This window comes from Balaenoptera acutorostrata, chromosome 14 (assembly GCF_949987535.1).
Source record: "Balaenoptera acutorostrata chromosome 14, mBalAcu1.1, whole genome shotgun sequence".
Classification (NCBI taxonomy): domain Eukaryota; kingdom Metazoa; phylum Chordata; class Mammalia; order Artiodactyla; family Balaenopteridae; genus Balaenoptera; species Balaenoptera acutorostrata.
Genome location: NC_080077.1, coordinates 6,525,852 through 6,541,815, shown reverse-complemented (window position 1 = coordinate 6,541,815; position 15,964 = coordinate 6,525,852). Strand labels below are relative to the sequence as shown.

The window sequence follows — 15,964 nt, the reverse complement described above, 5'->3', positions numbered from 1 at the left end:
CTGCTCAGTGGTTGTGTTAGTAGGCTACGGCTTCCTGAGTTTGCACTGCCAGAGCCCTCAACTCCTCAGAGAGTTAGCTCACTATCTTCCATCATGGTTACAGCTGCATCTGTACAATTTGTTAATTCTGACAATTTGTCCTTAATGTATTTTATATCCATGTTATAGAGATCATACAATTTTTAAACTACTATATCTTCCTGGGTTATTGAATCTTTTATCAATATCTATTTTTAATAATGTTTCTTAACTTTTAATAATGCTTTTTTTCCCTAAATCTATTTTATATGCAATTAAAATAGTTTCAACAGCTGTGTTCGGTGACTATTTGTGTGGTACATCATTTTCCATTCTTCCACTTTCAATGTTTTTGTTCTCATATGTTTTAGGTATACCTTTTGTAACCTCCATAAAGCTGGATTTTCTTCTCTTAATCCAGTCTAATAATCTGTCTTCTAAACTTTAGATAGTCCATTTACATTTAATTTCATTAACTGTTATATTTGGTTTTATTTCTACCTTTTTTTTTTTGGTGTGTGCTACTTATTTGTCCCATTTTCCTCTAATTCACTCTCTCCCTCTTTTTTCCCTTCCTTCCTTCCTTCCTTCCTCCCTCCCTCCCTTCCCTCTTTCTAACTTGACACCTGTATTGTATTTCAATACCCTAGATGGTAATTCTATACAATTTAAATGCATTTTTAACTTGAGTTTCATGTTAAAAACGACTGGTATAACTAGATCACTGGGGTAGGTATTGCTTCTCAGTGGGTTATACAGGGCAGCTTCTGAGGAGGCCCCCAGGTCATGGTTCAGATGAAGTCATCTGAACTTGGAGGCGATGAACTTGGCATGGGACCCATGACCTTGCAGGGTGTGGTTGTGAGCCCCTCCTGGGAGAAGAGGGGCTTTGTGACAAGGCCCTGAGGGGCATCTACCATGCTGTGCACTGGACGACTTTGCACTCCTGCCCTCCCCGGGACTTGAGGCCCCCAACCCCATGTGGCCCCCCAGCAGGGGCATGGTGAGGAAGCCTGGGCACTGGACAGCAAGGACTTGAACCCGGCCAAGGCACATGAGACCCAGCCCTGAACCTATAAACTCATGGTGTTCAGAAAGGTCTTTGAGGAGAAGCAGCCTATTTACCACCAGACAATTCACAAGGGAGAAGAACCGCAAACGTGTCGGGAGTGTGAGGTATCCTCAGAATTACACACCAGAGGAAAGCCTTCAAGTTCACTAACACACCTCGGCAGCCAGCTGAGGAGTGCACGGGGGTGAGGAACTCTGGCTGAGAGGCCAACACAGAGCTGCCTGATCTTATGGCTTTTCAGGATGAGCCTGAGGTTTGAATTTTTATGTGAAATCTCCTAATTGACTAAAATGTTGACATTGTTATTTTATAGCTTTATTGGGGTATCATTAACATCAAATAAACTGCACGTGGATAAATAGCCTACGTTTTGACATACATATACATCCATGAAGCCAACACCACAATTAAGATACTGAACAATTTCTCATCCCCAAAGATTCCTCGGGCCCTTTTTAGTCCCATCCTCATGCTCTACTTGCCTCTACCCAGTCCCTAGGCAACTACTCATCTATTTTCTATCACTGTAGATTGTTTGTGCTCTCTAGAATTTCACATAACTGGAATCATGCAGCATCTCCTTTTTTTGTTTGGCTTCTCTCACTAGCATAATTATTTTGCGAACCATCCGGGTTGCAGCGTATGTCAACAGTGACTTCCTTTTTATCACCGAGCAGTAAACCACTGTAGGGCTCTTCCAGTTTGTCTACACACTCACCTGTTGTTGGACATGTGGGTTATTTCCAGTGTGCGCTGTTACAAACAAAGCTGCTATGAACATTCATGTACCAAAAACAAGTTTAATTTTAGTCACTGTCTTTCCTTTCTGGTGAAAAGTACAAAGATCCTAGAATGCTTTAACTTTATGTTCGATGCTTATATGCAATATTGTCCAGCAACTTTATTTATCTTTACATATATTTCCATTAATCAAATATTATCATACTGATTGTTACATTTTGTTTAGGTTTCTCTACATTTTTTCCAACCATTCCTTCTCACATTTCAGGCTTTTCTTCTGGGATCGTTTTCTTTCTTTCTGAAATAATTTAACTTAAAAATATTTGAAAGGTTTAGATGGAAGTTAATTCCCTGAGTTTCTGTTTACCTGAAAATATCTTTTTGGTTGTTGATCTTGTCTTTTGTTTTTAAAAAGTTTTTCTTAAATACAATTTTAGTTTAGCATTTATTTTCTTTCAACATTTTGAAGATATTGTTCCTGTGTCGTCTGCCTTCTGATGTTGCTGTTGGTTTAATAACTATCGATCGTTTCTCCTGTGTAGTAAACAGTCTTCTTCATTCTGCTGCTTTTAGAATCTTTTCTCTGTTCTGCAATTTCAGTGATCGATTTAGGTGGGGCTTTCATTTTATTCCTACTCCTTGGGACTCTTGAAAAATTGGGAGTCTTAAAAATTGTGGAAAGCTCTGCTTCATTATCTTTTAAAATATTACCTTTCCACTATTCTCTCTATTATTTTCTTCTGGAAATCTAATTTTATCCACCATATTGTTTAACTTCTCTTTTATATTTTAAATCTGTTATATTTTCTGCCTGCATTTTGAGTAATTTTAGCAGGGCAAATGTCAGATCTAAGTTAGAATTGCTCTTTCACCTACTTACCTGCTGTTTAGCCCATTTAGTCAATTTTGTGTCGATTATTATAGTTTTTAATTCTAGAATTTCTCGTGTTATTGTGTGCATGTGTGTACATGTGGGCATGCATGTTTGTGTGTGTGTATTTAATCTTTTAATCTGACTGGGTATTTCTGATAGTCTTTTGTTTTTTAATCATGTGTGCGCTTTCATTTTTAAAACACATCAAGCATACTTACAGTCTTTCCCAGGCAACTTTCATCTCTGTGCTCTTTCCCGGTTTGAACTCGGCTCGCTCTCATTCATGATGGCACGCTTCCATCTGTGATTTTTCTGATTGTTAGGTCATGCTCTGTGAAACTTTATCTGAGGGAATTATTTTAGGACTCATTTGAGAGCACAGGTCTCCTTGGGAGGATTTGGGTTAATCTCAGCCCAGTTCCTGGCACTGCCAACTCATGGCCACCCTAAACAACATTCTAGACTCAGGACTGTATATAAGTGCACACAGAAAGAGTAAAATTTAGCCCCAAACTCAGGTAAAGATGGGTCTGTGCTTACAAATTCTTAGGAGTAACATTTCTGCCTAGAGTGAAAACAAAATAGGCAACTATCCCCAGCACCTTCCTCTCTCCACTTGATCCCAGGAGGAAATCATGTTTTCCAGGAGGTTCTTCATGTAGAATTCTATGGTTTCACTTTCCACCTTCACGAGGCCCTAAACTCACCGGCAGTCTCCAGCGTCTGCCTGGTCTGAGGCTGTAACCCCTGGTGGCGAGTGGCTTTAGCTTACACAGTTTCCTTTCTGGAGTCCAGCCTTCTCTTACTTTTTGGCATATGGCCTTTTCCTTACTGTGTTGTCAGTTCAGCTGTTCTTTAAAAATATGTGTTTGGAATTCAATTCACTACTTTTATATAGTGTGCACTGCAAGGATTTTTTAGGGTGTCAGTTCACCATGCTGTCCGAAACAAAGCTTCAGTATAACCTGATTTATACGAAGCTCTGTATACTGATAAGTAGGCGAGGTGAATATTCAACAAGCAAAGGTCGTGATTCTCAGCCCTAGCAACACAGTAGCCCTGTGACCAATTTGAAGCTAAATCCTTAAAGATGCAAGATTGTCTATCCTGCTATGCTGAATCCTCCCAATTAATATGAAGGTACACAGAGGCAGTCAGACTGTCAGTGACTGAAGTAGATTTTCAAAGGAGCTCACATTGCTGTAAAGATGATATGGATATCATAATGTGACATGCACCAGAGGATTTAAATTATTATTAAATGTAATTATATCTACATGGCATGTATACTATAATATATTCATATTACATCCACATATATATATACGCAAATACAATTATACTTAAGAAATCTGTCCTATAAAGTATGTATACTTTCATTTCATCCCAATAGCAAACTTGCAAGACTGTATTGTGCCTCGATATCGGTGAGTGACGCACAAGTCATTATTTTTCTTCAGGATTTGCATTAATAAAAAGCTGTTCAGTGTCCCTAGTCCCGTTTGATGGAGAATGATCATTACTGCTGCTCACTGCTGTCTCTGTAGCCTTGCAATCATCCAGCAGATTGGAGAGAGAAGGCACATCTAATGATCCTAGCTCAAACACTCTACCTGTTGCTGTTGACAGACTTTGTTCCTTAGAGAAGATATTAACTGCCAGCTGGCTGTGACAGTTTGTGAACTAACATGACATTTGTGTTGGCGCCGTAAGAGTATTTACAGCTCACTCGGAAAATATATATAATCAGATTATGATGAACCCAAGGATTTTCAAAGTAAAAAGTATAATACACAAATTATAAACATGACCATAATAATAAAAGTATTTAAAAAATAACTTCAGTGCTTAGGCTCTCATTCCAGAAATACCTTCTCTATATGAAACATATGGTGTATGTTTGCAAAGAAAAAATGGATTGCAGAGAACAGAGGATGGGGATTCCATTTACAGCTGGTCATTCATTCTAAATTTTCTAACAGCCCACTATGTCAGAAAACTGCTAAGAAAGGTAGAATGAGCAATTTTGAATGATATGGAATGTAAATGTAAAATATCCCAGCATTAGGAAAAAGATGAACGTTATAGCTTTGTTATTTTCTTTTGTCAGACTCTGAACGGGATCTTCTTTATATTCCATGAATATCACCTTGTGAGGAATTTAAATTGTCATGTTTCAACATAATCACCCAAAGTGGTTAAGCCTCTAGGAAAGTGACACTGGAAGGCAACGATACAGGCAGAATTTTTGGTGAATATTATGAACACTTTTGAATCTTATAACACTTTTTGTAAATATAAAAGTGGATGGGAAGAATCAATCAGTGTTTTGTCTCCAATCTCATTTCCTAGTAAACACTGGAGATGCCACAGTGAAAGAACAGATTTGACCAGAACTTACTGCTCTAGTCCCGGGGCAGTTTGGAGACTGGCATTCACCACTCATCCGGTTTGGGATTAAGACATCTTCCCAGTGAGAAGGACCCTTTGAGAAAAAAACAGCATATACTTAGTGCACAAATTGTAATTCAAATGTATTCCCTAATACATTTTCTAAAATCTATTTATGCTATAAAATGATAATGAAAGTAATATGTAATCCAAAGATTTTCAAAGTAATATACATAGACCCTGGGGGTTCTCAGGACTCTTTTGGGGGATCTGGTAGGTCAAAACCATTTTCTTCAATGTACTAAGATGATATTTGGCATATTCCTCCAAACATGTATCACATGTACATGTAGCAGTTTCCTCATTGCAGTTATATTTAATTGTTTAAAAATTTAATTAAATAATTTTCTTAAGTTCATTGCAATTTCAGTTGATAACTTTTAAATGAAAACACACATGCAAGTGTCACTCAAAAGGACTATTTGGGGGCAGCAGTGGAGCTCGGGGAGGCACACCTGGAGGACTGCTGGGCGCCGTCGGCAGGCTGAGCAGGCACCTTTATCTCCTCTCCCTCCTGAGGCCCCATGAGAATTACAGTTAACAACTAGCAACGTGTAAACCCATAATACTAAGAAAAACAGAAGGCAGAGATTTGGTTGAGAAGAGAGTTCCAAACTTTTCTGGAAATCTGCAATAGGCTGCAGCAGAGGAGGGGGCCTCTGTGCCGTGCAGGCCCACAAGGAGCCCAAAGCCTCGAGAAAAAGGAGGCAGGAGAGAAAGCAGAGTGAGACCTGGAGCAGCAAACAGGGAGAAAGTTACAATCTAATAAGCAGAAGATCCTAAAAATCTTCTAGATAGAAAGGTCAGATCCCCAGCTTAGAAACACAGAATGCAATGAAATTTTCTGTGCATATCAAAGATACGAATTTTTCATGCGTTAATTTTTCAGGGCCCAAAAAGCAACAAAAACATTTATGTAACAATTCCTATAGTTGTCACATAAATACTACTTTATCTGACAAGCCCTTGTGTTGTACAAGGAAATTATAGAAAACTCATTCACAATTTTCTTCTTGATCTCAGACCATAACAAAACATACAGGTAATAAAACTGAATAGAACTCCATTGGATATGAGAATTCAACATAATAAAATATATGTGCTAGTTTATCCATACTACTCAAACTATTAGTATTGAATGCTATTGCTATAACCATCCTGAAAATAGAAACAAATTTCCCAGTTAATTTCTGCCATTATAAAGCAGTTTTAACTTTGCTCCTTTCTAGTTTTAGAAAATATAAAATGTTAATTGGTTAATCACTGCATACATTGTTTTAATAGTTGCATGGGTAAAGCATTTATAATTAACGGGCTTTATATAGGAGTAAGAAAGGTGTCAAGACCACAAGATTAACAAGGACTGCAAATCACATGGCAGCACAAGGGAGCTATGAATTAGAATGCATCAAGGAAAGAATACAAAAAAAAATGTATTTCATCTCTCAAAGGTATAGAATTGGAGAAAGACATCAGAAAAAAAAAAGTCAGACAGAACAGTGTGAAATACATGTCTTAATAAAGAATCGTGTGGCTGCTTTTTAGAAAACTTTCTCCTTTTTGTCCACTAGTAGTTACAACGAGGAAAAATACATAAATTATTTGAGCATCTATATCAGGAGTCAGCAAACAATGGTCTTGTTGGCCAAATCCAGCCTAGGGTTTGCTTTTGTACAGCCCACGACCTAAGAATGGTTTTACATTTTTAAATGCTTGAAAAGCATAAAAAGAAGAGCATTTCGGGCCAAGATGGCAGAAGAGTAAGACACGGAGATCACCTTCCTTCCCACAGATACAGTAGAAATATATCTACACGTGGAACTGCTCCTACAGAACACCCACTGAACGCTGGCAGAAGACGTCAGACCTCCCAAAAGGCAAGAAACTCCCCACGTACTTGGGGAGGGCAAAAGAAAAAAGAAATAACAGAGAGAAGAGAATAGGGACGGGCCCTGCACCAGTGAGAGGGAGCCGTGAAGGAGGAAAGGTTTCCACGCATTAGGAACCCCTTCGCGGGTGGAGACTGCGGGTGGCGGAGGGGGGAAGCTTCGGAGCCACGGAGGAGAGCGCAGCCACAGGGGTGCGGAGGGCAAAGCGGAGAGATTCCCGCACGGAGGCTCGGCACCGAGCAGCACTCACCAGCCCAAGGGGCTTGTCTGCTCCCCCGCCGGGGCGGGCGGGGCTGGGAGCTGAGGCTCGGGCTTCGGTCGGATCGTAGGGAGAGGACTGGGGTTGGCGGCGTGAACACAGCCTGAAGGGGTTAGTGCGCCACGGCTAGCCGGGAGGGAGACCGGGAAAAGTCTGCAGCTGCCGAAGAGGCAAGAGACTTTTTCTTACCTCTTTGTTTCCTGTCGCGCAAGGAGAGGGGATTCAGAGCTCCGCCTAAACGAACTCCAGAGACGGGCGCGAGCCGCGGCGATCAGCACGGGCCCCAGAGACGGGCATGAGACGCTAAGGCTGCTGCTGCTGCCACCAAGGAGCCTGTGTGCGAGCACAGGTCACTCTCCACACCGCCCCTCCCGGGAGCCTGTGCAGCCGGCCACAGCCAGGCTCCCATGATCCGGGGACAACTTCCCCGGGAGAACGCACGGCGCGCCTCGGGCTGGTGTAACGTCACGACACCTCTGACACCACAGGCTCGCCCCGCCTCCTCTGTACCGCTCCCTCCCCCCCCGCCTGAGTAAGCCAGAGCCCCCGAAGCAGCTGCTCCTTTAACCCCATCCTGCCTGGGTGGGGAACAGACGCCCTCAGGCGACCTACATGCAGAGGCGGGTCCAAATCCAAAGCTGAACCCTGGGAGCTGTACAAACAAAGAAGAGAAAGGGAAATCTCTCCCAGCAGCCTCAGAAGCAGCAGATTAAAGCTCCACAAACAACTTGATGTACCCTGCATCTGCTGAATACCAGAATAGACAACGAATCATCCCAAATTCAGAAGGTGGACTTTGGGAGCAGGATATATTAATTTTTCCCCTTTTCCTTTTTTTGTGAGTGTATATGTGTATGCTTCTGGGTGAGATTTTGTCTGTATAGCTTTGCTTTCAGCATTAGTCCTAGGGTTAGGTCGGTCCGCTTTTGTTTTTTTTTTTACTTAAAAAATTTTTTTTTCCTAATAAATGTTTTCTTAATAATTTTTTCCTTATTTTCTATTTTTAAAAATTAAAAAAAAAATTTTAATAAGTTTTTTCATGTTTATTTGAAAAAATTAAATATTTTTTTCTCATAAATTTTTTTCTTAATAATTTTTTATTTTTTATTATAAAAAATTAATAAAACTATTTTAAAAATTAAAAAAAATTTTCCTTAATAAATATATTCTTAATAATTTTTTTCTTACTTTATATTATAATAGCTTTATTTTATTTTATTTTATCCTCTTTCTTTCTTTCTTTCTATTTTTTCTCCCTTTTATTCAGAGCCGTGTGGATGAAAGGCTCTTGGTGCTCCAGCCAGGCATCAGGGCTGTGCCTCTGAGGTGGTAGAGCCAACTTCAGGACACTGGTCCACAAGAGACCTCCCAGCTCCACGTAATACCAAACGGCGAACATCTCCCAGAGATCTCCATCTCAACATCAAGACCCAGCTTCACTCAACGACCAGCAAGCTACAGTGCTGGACACCCTATGCCAAACAACTAGCTAGACAGGAACACAGCCCCATCCATTAGCAGAGAGACTGCCTAAAATCATAATAAGGCCACAGACACCCCAAAACACACCACCAGACGTGGACCTTCCCTCCAGAAAGACAAGATCCAGCCTCATCCACCAGAACACAGGCACCAGTCCCCTTCACCAGGAAGCCTACTCAACCCAATGAACCAACCTTAGCCACTGGGGACAGACACCAAAAAAACGGACACTACGAACCTGCAGCCTGTGAAAAGGAGACCCCAAACACAGTAAGATAAGCAAAATGAGAAGACAGAAAAACACACAGCAGGTGAAGGAGCAGGGTCAAAACACACCAGACCTAACAAATGATGAGGAAATAGGCAGTCTCCCTGAAAAAGAATTCAGAATAATGATAGTAAAGATGATCCAAAATCTTGGAAATAGAATAGACAAAATGCAAGAAACATTTAACAAGGACCTAGAAGAACTAAAGAGGAACCAAGCAATGATGAAAAACACAATAAATGAAATTAAAAATACTCAAGACGGGATCAATAGCAGAATAACTGAGGCAGAAGAACGGATAAGTGACCTGGAAGATAAAATAGTAGAAATAACTACTGCAGAGCAGAATAAAGAAAGAAGAATGAAAAGAACTGAGGACAGTCTCAGAGACCTCTGGGAAAACATTAAACGCACCAACATTCGAATTATAGGGGTCCCAGAAGAAGAAGAGAAAAAGAAAGATACTGAGAAAATATTTGAAAAGATTATAGTTGAAAACTTCCCTAATATGGTAAAGGAAATAGTTAATCAAGTCCAGGAAGCATAGAGAGTCCCATACAGGATAAATCCAAGGAGAAACATGCCAAGACACATATTAATCAAACTATCAAAAGTTAAATACAAAGAAAAAATATTAAAAGCAGCAAAGGAAAAACAACAAGTAAAATACAAGGGAATCCCCATAAGGATAACAGCTGATCTTTCAGCAGAAACTCTGCAAGCCAGAAGGGAGTGGCAGGATATACTTAAAGTGATGAAGGAGAAAAACCTACAACCAAGGTTACTCTACCAAGCAAGGATCTCATTCAGATTTGATGGAGAAATTAAAACCTTTACAGACAAGCAAAAGCTGAGAGAGTTAAGCACCACCAAACCAGCTTTACAACAAATGCTAAAGGAAATTCTCTAGGCAGGAAACACAAGAGAAGGAAAACACCTACAATAACAAACCCAAAATAATTAAGAAAATGCGAATAGAAACATACGTATCAATAATTACCTTAAATGTAAATGGATTAAATGCTCCCACCAAAAGACACAGACTGGCTGAATGGATACAAAAACAAGACCCATGTATATGCTGTCTACAAGAGACCCACTTCAGACCTAGAGACACATACAGACTGAAAGTGAGGGGATGGAAAAAGATATTCCATGCAAATGGAAATCAAAAGAAAGCTGGAGTAGCAATTCTCATATCAGACAAAATAGACTTTAAAATAAAGACTATGACAAGAGACAAAGAAGGACACTATATAATGATCAAGGGATCGATCCAAGAGGAAGGTATAACAATTGTAAATATTTATGCACCCAACATAGGAGCACCTCAATACATAAGGCAAATACTAACAGCCATAAAAGGGAAAATCGACAGTAAAACAATCATAGTAGGGGACTTTAACACCCCACTTTCACCAATGGACAGATCATCCAAAATGAAAATAAATAAGGAAACACAAGCTTTAAATGATACATTAAACAAGATGGACTTAATTGATATTTACAGGACATTCCATCCAAAAACAACAGAATACACATTCTTCTCAAGTGCTCATGGAACATTCTCCAGGATAGATCATATCTTGGGTCACAAATCAAGCCTTGGTAAATTTAAGAAAATTGAAATCGTATCAAGTATCTTTTCCAACCACAACGCTATGAGACTAGATATCAATTACAGGAAAAGATCTGTAAAAAATACAAACACATGGAGGCTACAAAATACACTACTTAATAACGAATTGATTACTGAAGAAATCAAAGGGGAAATTAAAAAATACCTAGGAACAAATGACAATGGAGACGTGACGACCCAAAACCTATGGGATGCAGCAAAAGCAGTTCTAAGAGGGAAGTTTATAGCAATACAAGCCTACCTCAAGAAACATCAAACATCTCGAATAAACAACCTAACCTTGCACCTAAAGCAATTAGAGAAAGAAGAACAAAAAAACCCCAAAGCTAGCAGAAGGAAAGAAATCATAAAGATCAGATCAGAAATAAATGAAAAAGAAATGAAGGAAATGATAGAAAAGATCAATTAAACCAACAGCTGGTTCTTTGAGAAGATAAACAAAATTGATAAACCATTAGCCAGACTCATCAAGAGAAAAAGGGAGAAGACTCAAATCAATAGAATTAGAAATGAAAAAGGAGAAGTAACCACTGACACTGCAGAAATACAAACGATCATGAGAGATTACTACAAACAACTCTATGCGAATAAAATGGACAACCTGGAAGAAATGGACAGATTCTTAGAAATGCACAACCTGCCGAGACTGAACCAGGAAGAAATAGAAAATATGAACAGACCAATCACAAGCACTGAAGTTGAAACTGTGATTAAAAATCTTCCAACAAACAAAAGCCCAGGACCAGATGGCTTCACAGGCAAATTCTATCAAACATTTAGAGAAGAGCTAACACCTATCCTCCTCAAACTCTTCCAAAATATAGCAGAGGGAAGATTCCTCCCAAACTCATTCTATGAGGCCACCATCACCCTGATACCAAAACCAGACAAAGATGTCACAAAGAAAGAAAACTACAGGCCAATATCACTGATGAACATATATGCAAAAATCCTCAACAAAATACTAGCAAACAGAATCCAACAGCACATTAAAAGGATCATACACCATGATCAAGTGGGGTTTATTCCAGGAATGCAAGGATTCTTCAATATACGCAAATCAATCAACGTGATACATCATATTAACAAATTGAAGGAGAAAAACCATATGATCATCTCAATAGATGCAGAGAAAGGTTTCGACAAAATTCAACACCCATTTATGATAAAAGCCCTGCAGAAAGTAGGCATAGAGGGAACTTTCCTCAATATAATAAAGGCCATATATGACAAACCCACAGCTAACATTGTCCTCAATGGTGAAAAACTGAAACCATTTCCCCTAAGATCAGGAACAAGACAAGGTTGCCCACTCTCACCACTATTATTCAACATAGTTTTGGAAGTGTTAGCCACAGCAATCAGAGAAGAAAAAGAAATAAAAGGAATCCAAATTGGAAAAGAAGAAGTAAATCTGTCACTGTTTGCAGATGACATGATACTATACGTAGAGAATCCTAAAGATGATACCAGAAAACTATTAGAGCTAATCAATGAATTTGGTAAAGTAGCAGGATACAAAATTAATGCACAGAAATCTCTTGCATTCCTATATACTAATGATGAAAAATCTGCAAGTGAAATTAAGAAAACACTCCCATTTACCATTGCAACAAAAAGAATAAAATATCTAGGAATAAACCTACCTAAGGAGACAAAAGACCTGTATGCAGAAAATTATAGGACACTGATGAAAGAAATTAAAGATGATACAAATAGATGGAGAGATATACCATGTTCTTGGATTGGAAGAATCAACATTGTGAAAATGACTCTACTACCCAAAGCAATCTACAGATTCAATGCAATCCCTATCAAACTACCACTGACATTTTTCACAGAACTAGAACAAAAAATTTCACAATTTGTATGGAAACACAAAAGACCCTGAATAGCCAAAGCAATCTTGAGAACGAAAAATGGAGCTGGAGGAATCAGGCTCTCTGACTTCAGACTATATTACAAGGCTACAGTAATCAAGACAGTTTGGTACTGGCACAAAAACAGAAATATAGATCAATGGAACAGGATAGAAAGCCCAGAGATAAACCCATGCACATATGGTCACCTTATCTTTGATAAAGGAGGCAAGCATATACAGTGGAGAAAAGATAGCCTCTTCAATAAGTAGTGCTGAGAAAATTGGACAGGTACATGTAAAAGTATGAAATTAGAACACTCCCTAACACCATACACAAAAATAAACTCAAAATGGATTAAAGACCTAAGTGTAAGGCCAGACACTATCAAACTCTTAGAGGAAAACATAGGCAGAACACTCTATGACATAAATCACAGCAAGATCCTTTTTGACACAGCTCCTAGAGAAATGGAAATAAAAACACAAATAAACAAATGGGACCTAATGAAACTTAAAAGCTTTTGCACAGCAAACGAAACCATAAACAAGACAAAAAGACAACCCTCAGAGTGGGAGACAATATTTGCAAATGAAGTAACTGACAAAGGATTAATCTCCAAGATTTACAAGCAGCTCATGCAGCTCAATAACAAAAAAACAAACAACCCAATCCAAAAATGGGCAGTAGACCTAAATACACATTTCTCCAAAGAAGGTATACAGATTGCCAACAGACACATGAAAGAATGTTCAACATCATTAATCATTAGAGAAATGCAAATCAAAACTACAATGAGATATCACCTCACACCGGTCAGAATGGCCATCATCAAAAAATCTACAAACAATAAATGCTGGAGAGGGTGTGGAGAAAAGGGAACACTCTTGCACTGTTGGTGGGAATGTAAATTGATACAGCCACTATGGAGAACAGTATGGAGGTTCCTTAAAAAACTACAAATAGAACTACCATACGACCCAGCAATCCCACTACTGGGCATATACCCTGAGAAAACCATAATTCAAAAAGTGTCATGTACCAAAATGTTCATTGCAGCTCTATTTACAATAGCCAGGACATGGAAGCAACCTAAGTGTCCATCATCGGATGAATGGATAAAGAAGATGTGGCACATATATGCAATGGAATATTACTCAGCCATAAAAAGAAATGAAATGGAGGTATTTGTAATGAGGTGGATGGAGTTAGAGTCTGTCATACAGAGTGAAGTAAGTCAGAAAGAGAAAAACAAATACCGTATGCTAACACATATATATGGAATCTAAGGAAAAAAATAAAAAGGTCATGAAGAACCTAGTGGCAAGATGGGAATAAAGACACAGACCTACTAGAGAATGGACTTGAGGATATGGGGAGGGGGAGGGGTGAGATGTGACAGGGTGAGAGAGTGGCATGGACATATATACACTACCAAACGTAAAATAGATAGCTAGCGGGAAGCAGCCGCATAGCACAGGGAGATCAGCTCGGTGCTTTGTGACCACCTAGAGGGGTGGCATAGGGAGGGTGGGAGGGAGGGAGATGCAAGAGGGAAGAGATATGGGAACATATGTATATGTATAACTGATTCACTTTGTTTTAAAGCAGAAACTAACACACCATTGTAAGGCAATTATACTTCAATAAAGATGTTTTAAAAAAAAATGAAGACCATTTCATGGCACACGAAAAGTAAATGATATTCACATTTGCGTGTCCACAATGAAATTTATTGGACACGGCCATGGTTTTTCATCTATGTATTGTCTATGCTGCTTCTGCACAGCAAGGGCAAAATTAAGCTGTGGCTCAATAAGCCTAAAATATTTACTATCTGGCCCTTTATGGAAAAAGCTTGCCAATCCTTGATAGTAAATAAAATTTTCCAAGTTCATATTGAAAAGTACTCAAAAATATTGTAGCAGCATTTTGGCTACCATATAATCTCATTCATTTGTACGAGTAGCTGCATTCTGTGTCTGAAGTGAGAAATTACTTCAATTAAAACCTTAGTACTGTTGACCTGTGAAATCTGAGAAGGCATTGATAGAATCCAGTGATTCAAGTTGTTTGAATCAGTAAGAGAGTGGAAAATTACAACATTTGGGGATTTGTCTTGATTAATGTTACCACCAACTGAAAATCATGAAGCAGAATATTATTTAAATACATTTATATGATGCATGTAAATCAGAAGTTCAGAAAAATGACTCAGTGGCATAATAAACAGTGATAAAAATCTATAAAATATGAGTCTTAAAATAATATTTATTCTTAAGAATTCCAGAACAAATCCACAAGTCATTTTGGCTGTCTTGTCACGTCCAATCAAGTGGAAAATCAAAGTACTTAACTAATTCTTATCCGAATATCACTCTGACAAGCTTCAGACAGGCAGTTTAAGCAAAGGTGTGTTTTTTCCTAAATTATCTAAATAAATTCTATAATCTGTTCTTCATAGGTGGGCATATACACTGCTGCTTAAACAAATTATGCATTATGTTTTACAAAATGTTTCTACAAAGTCTTGGCATTTACAGGTTTTGAAAAGGGTAATTTTAATAGTATTTTTACTACACTTCTACCAATTATCTCAGGTTATCATCAACTGTGTTGCATTTAAAATAGCCTCTTGAATGATTCCACAAACATCTAAGTCGAATAATTAAATTTAAGGGACTAAAATTATTTTGAAAATTGTACTACTGACATAATACAAGGACAGCAGAACTGTCTTTAAGACAGCTACACTCAGAGTCTTCCATCCACCCTCCTAACTTTTCCTGTCTGCAACAAAATGATACAGAGAAGGAGAGTCAAAGTTCACCAACCTGTTGAATCCCAATTCCACCAATTATTAGCTATATGCTCTTGAGCAAGTTTCATTTTGCCTTTCTAAACTCAGGGTTCCTCATCTGAAAAGTGAGGGATTAAATACCTCCTCCACAGGGATTTCATGAAGATTAAGTGAAATAACACCTGTAAGACTTTTGCACGGTGCCTGGCACATGTTGACTTATTTAAAAATGGCAACTGTTGAAAGCAGGATTTCTTATTTCTCAAAATAGAACTCCCTAAGTACGATTATGTTTAATTTTGTAGATAGATAAGCAATAAGATGCCAGTTTCAAGGGACCGGACTTAACCCAGCGGGTTTTTCATTTCTTCCTTTTTGTCAGTTTCCAGATTACCCAACCATTCCCCAGGCGTCATTCACTTTCCAGAGCATGCTGCTTATAACTCTTAAAGCATGATTGATATTTCCATCAGTCATATAGTAACCTTGTTCTGCATCTTCGTCCATTTGATTTTAAGATCTCTGCTTCTAATAAAGCTAAGCATGGTGCTGTGATTATAGCAGAGGCTCAATAATGCAATCATTAAATAGTAAGCAGGGAAAATAATAGGG

At 38.6% G+C, this 15,964-nt stretch overlaps 1 protein-coding gene across 4 annotated transcripts in view; it reads right to left on the bottom strand.

Moving 5' to 3' along the window:
• PRKN (parkin RBR E3 ubiquitin protein ligase) overlaps window positions 1-15,964 on the bottom strand; it is a 1,291,417-nt gene that overhangs the window by 652,408 nt on the left and 623,045 nt on the right. For all 4 annotated transcript variants that reach the window (XM_007186087.2, XM_007186088.2, XM_028167433.2 and 1 more), the window contains exon 5: window positions 5,107-5,190. In XM_007186087.2, coding sequence (XP_007186149.2) covers window positions 5,107-5,190 — 84 coding nt within the window. The remainder of the gene's footprint in view (window positions 1-5,106; window positions 5,191-15,964) is intronic.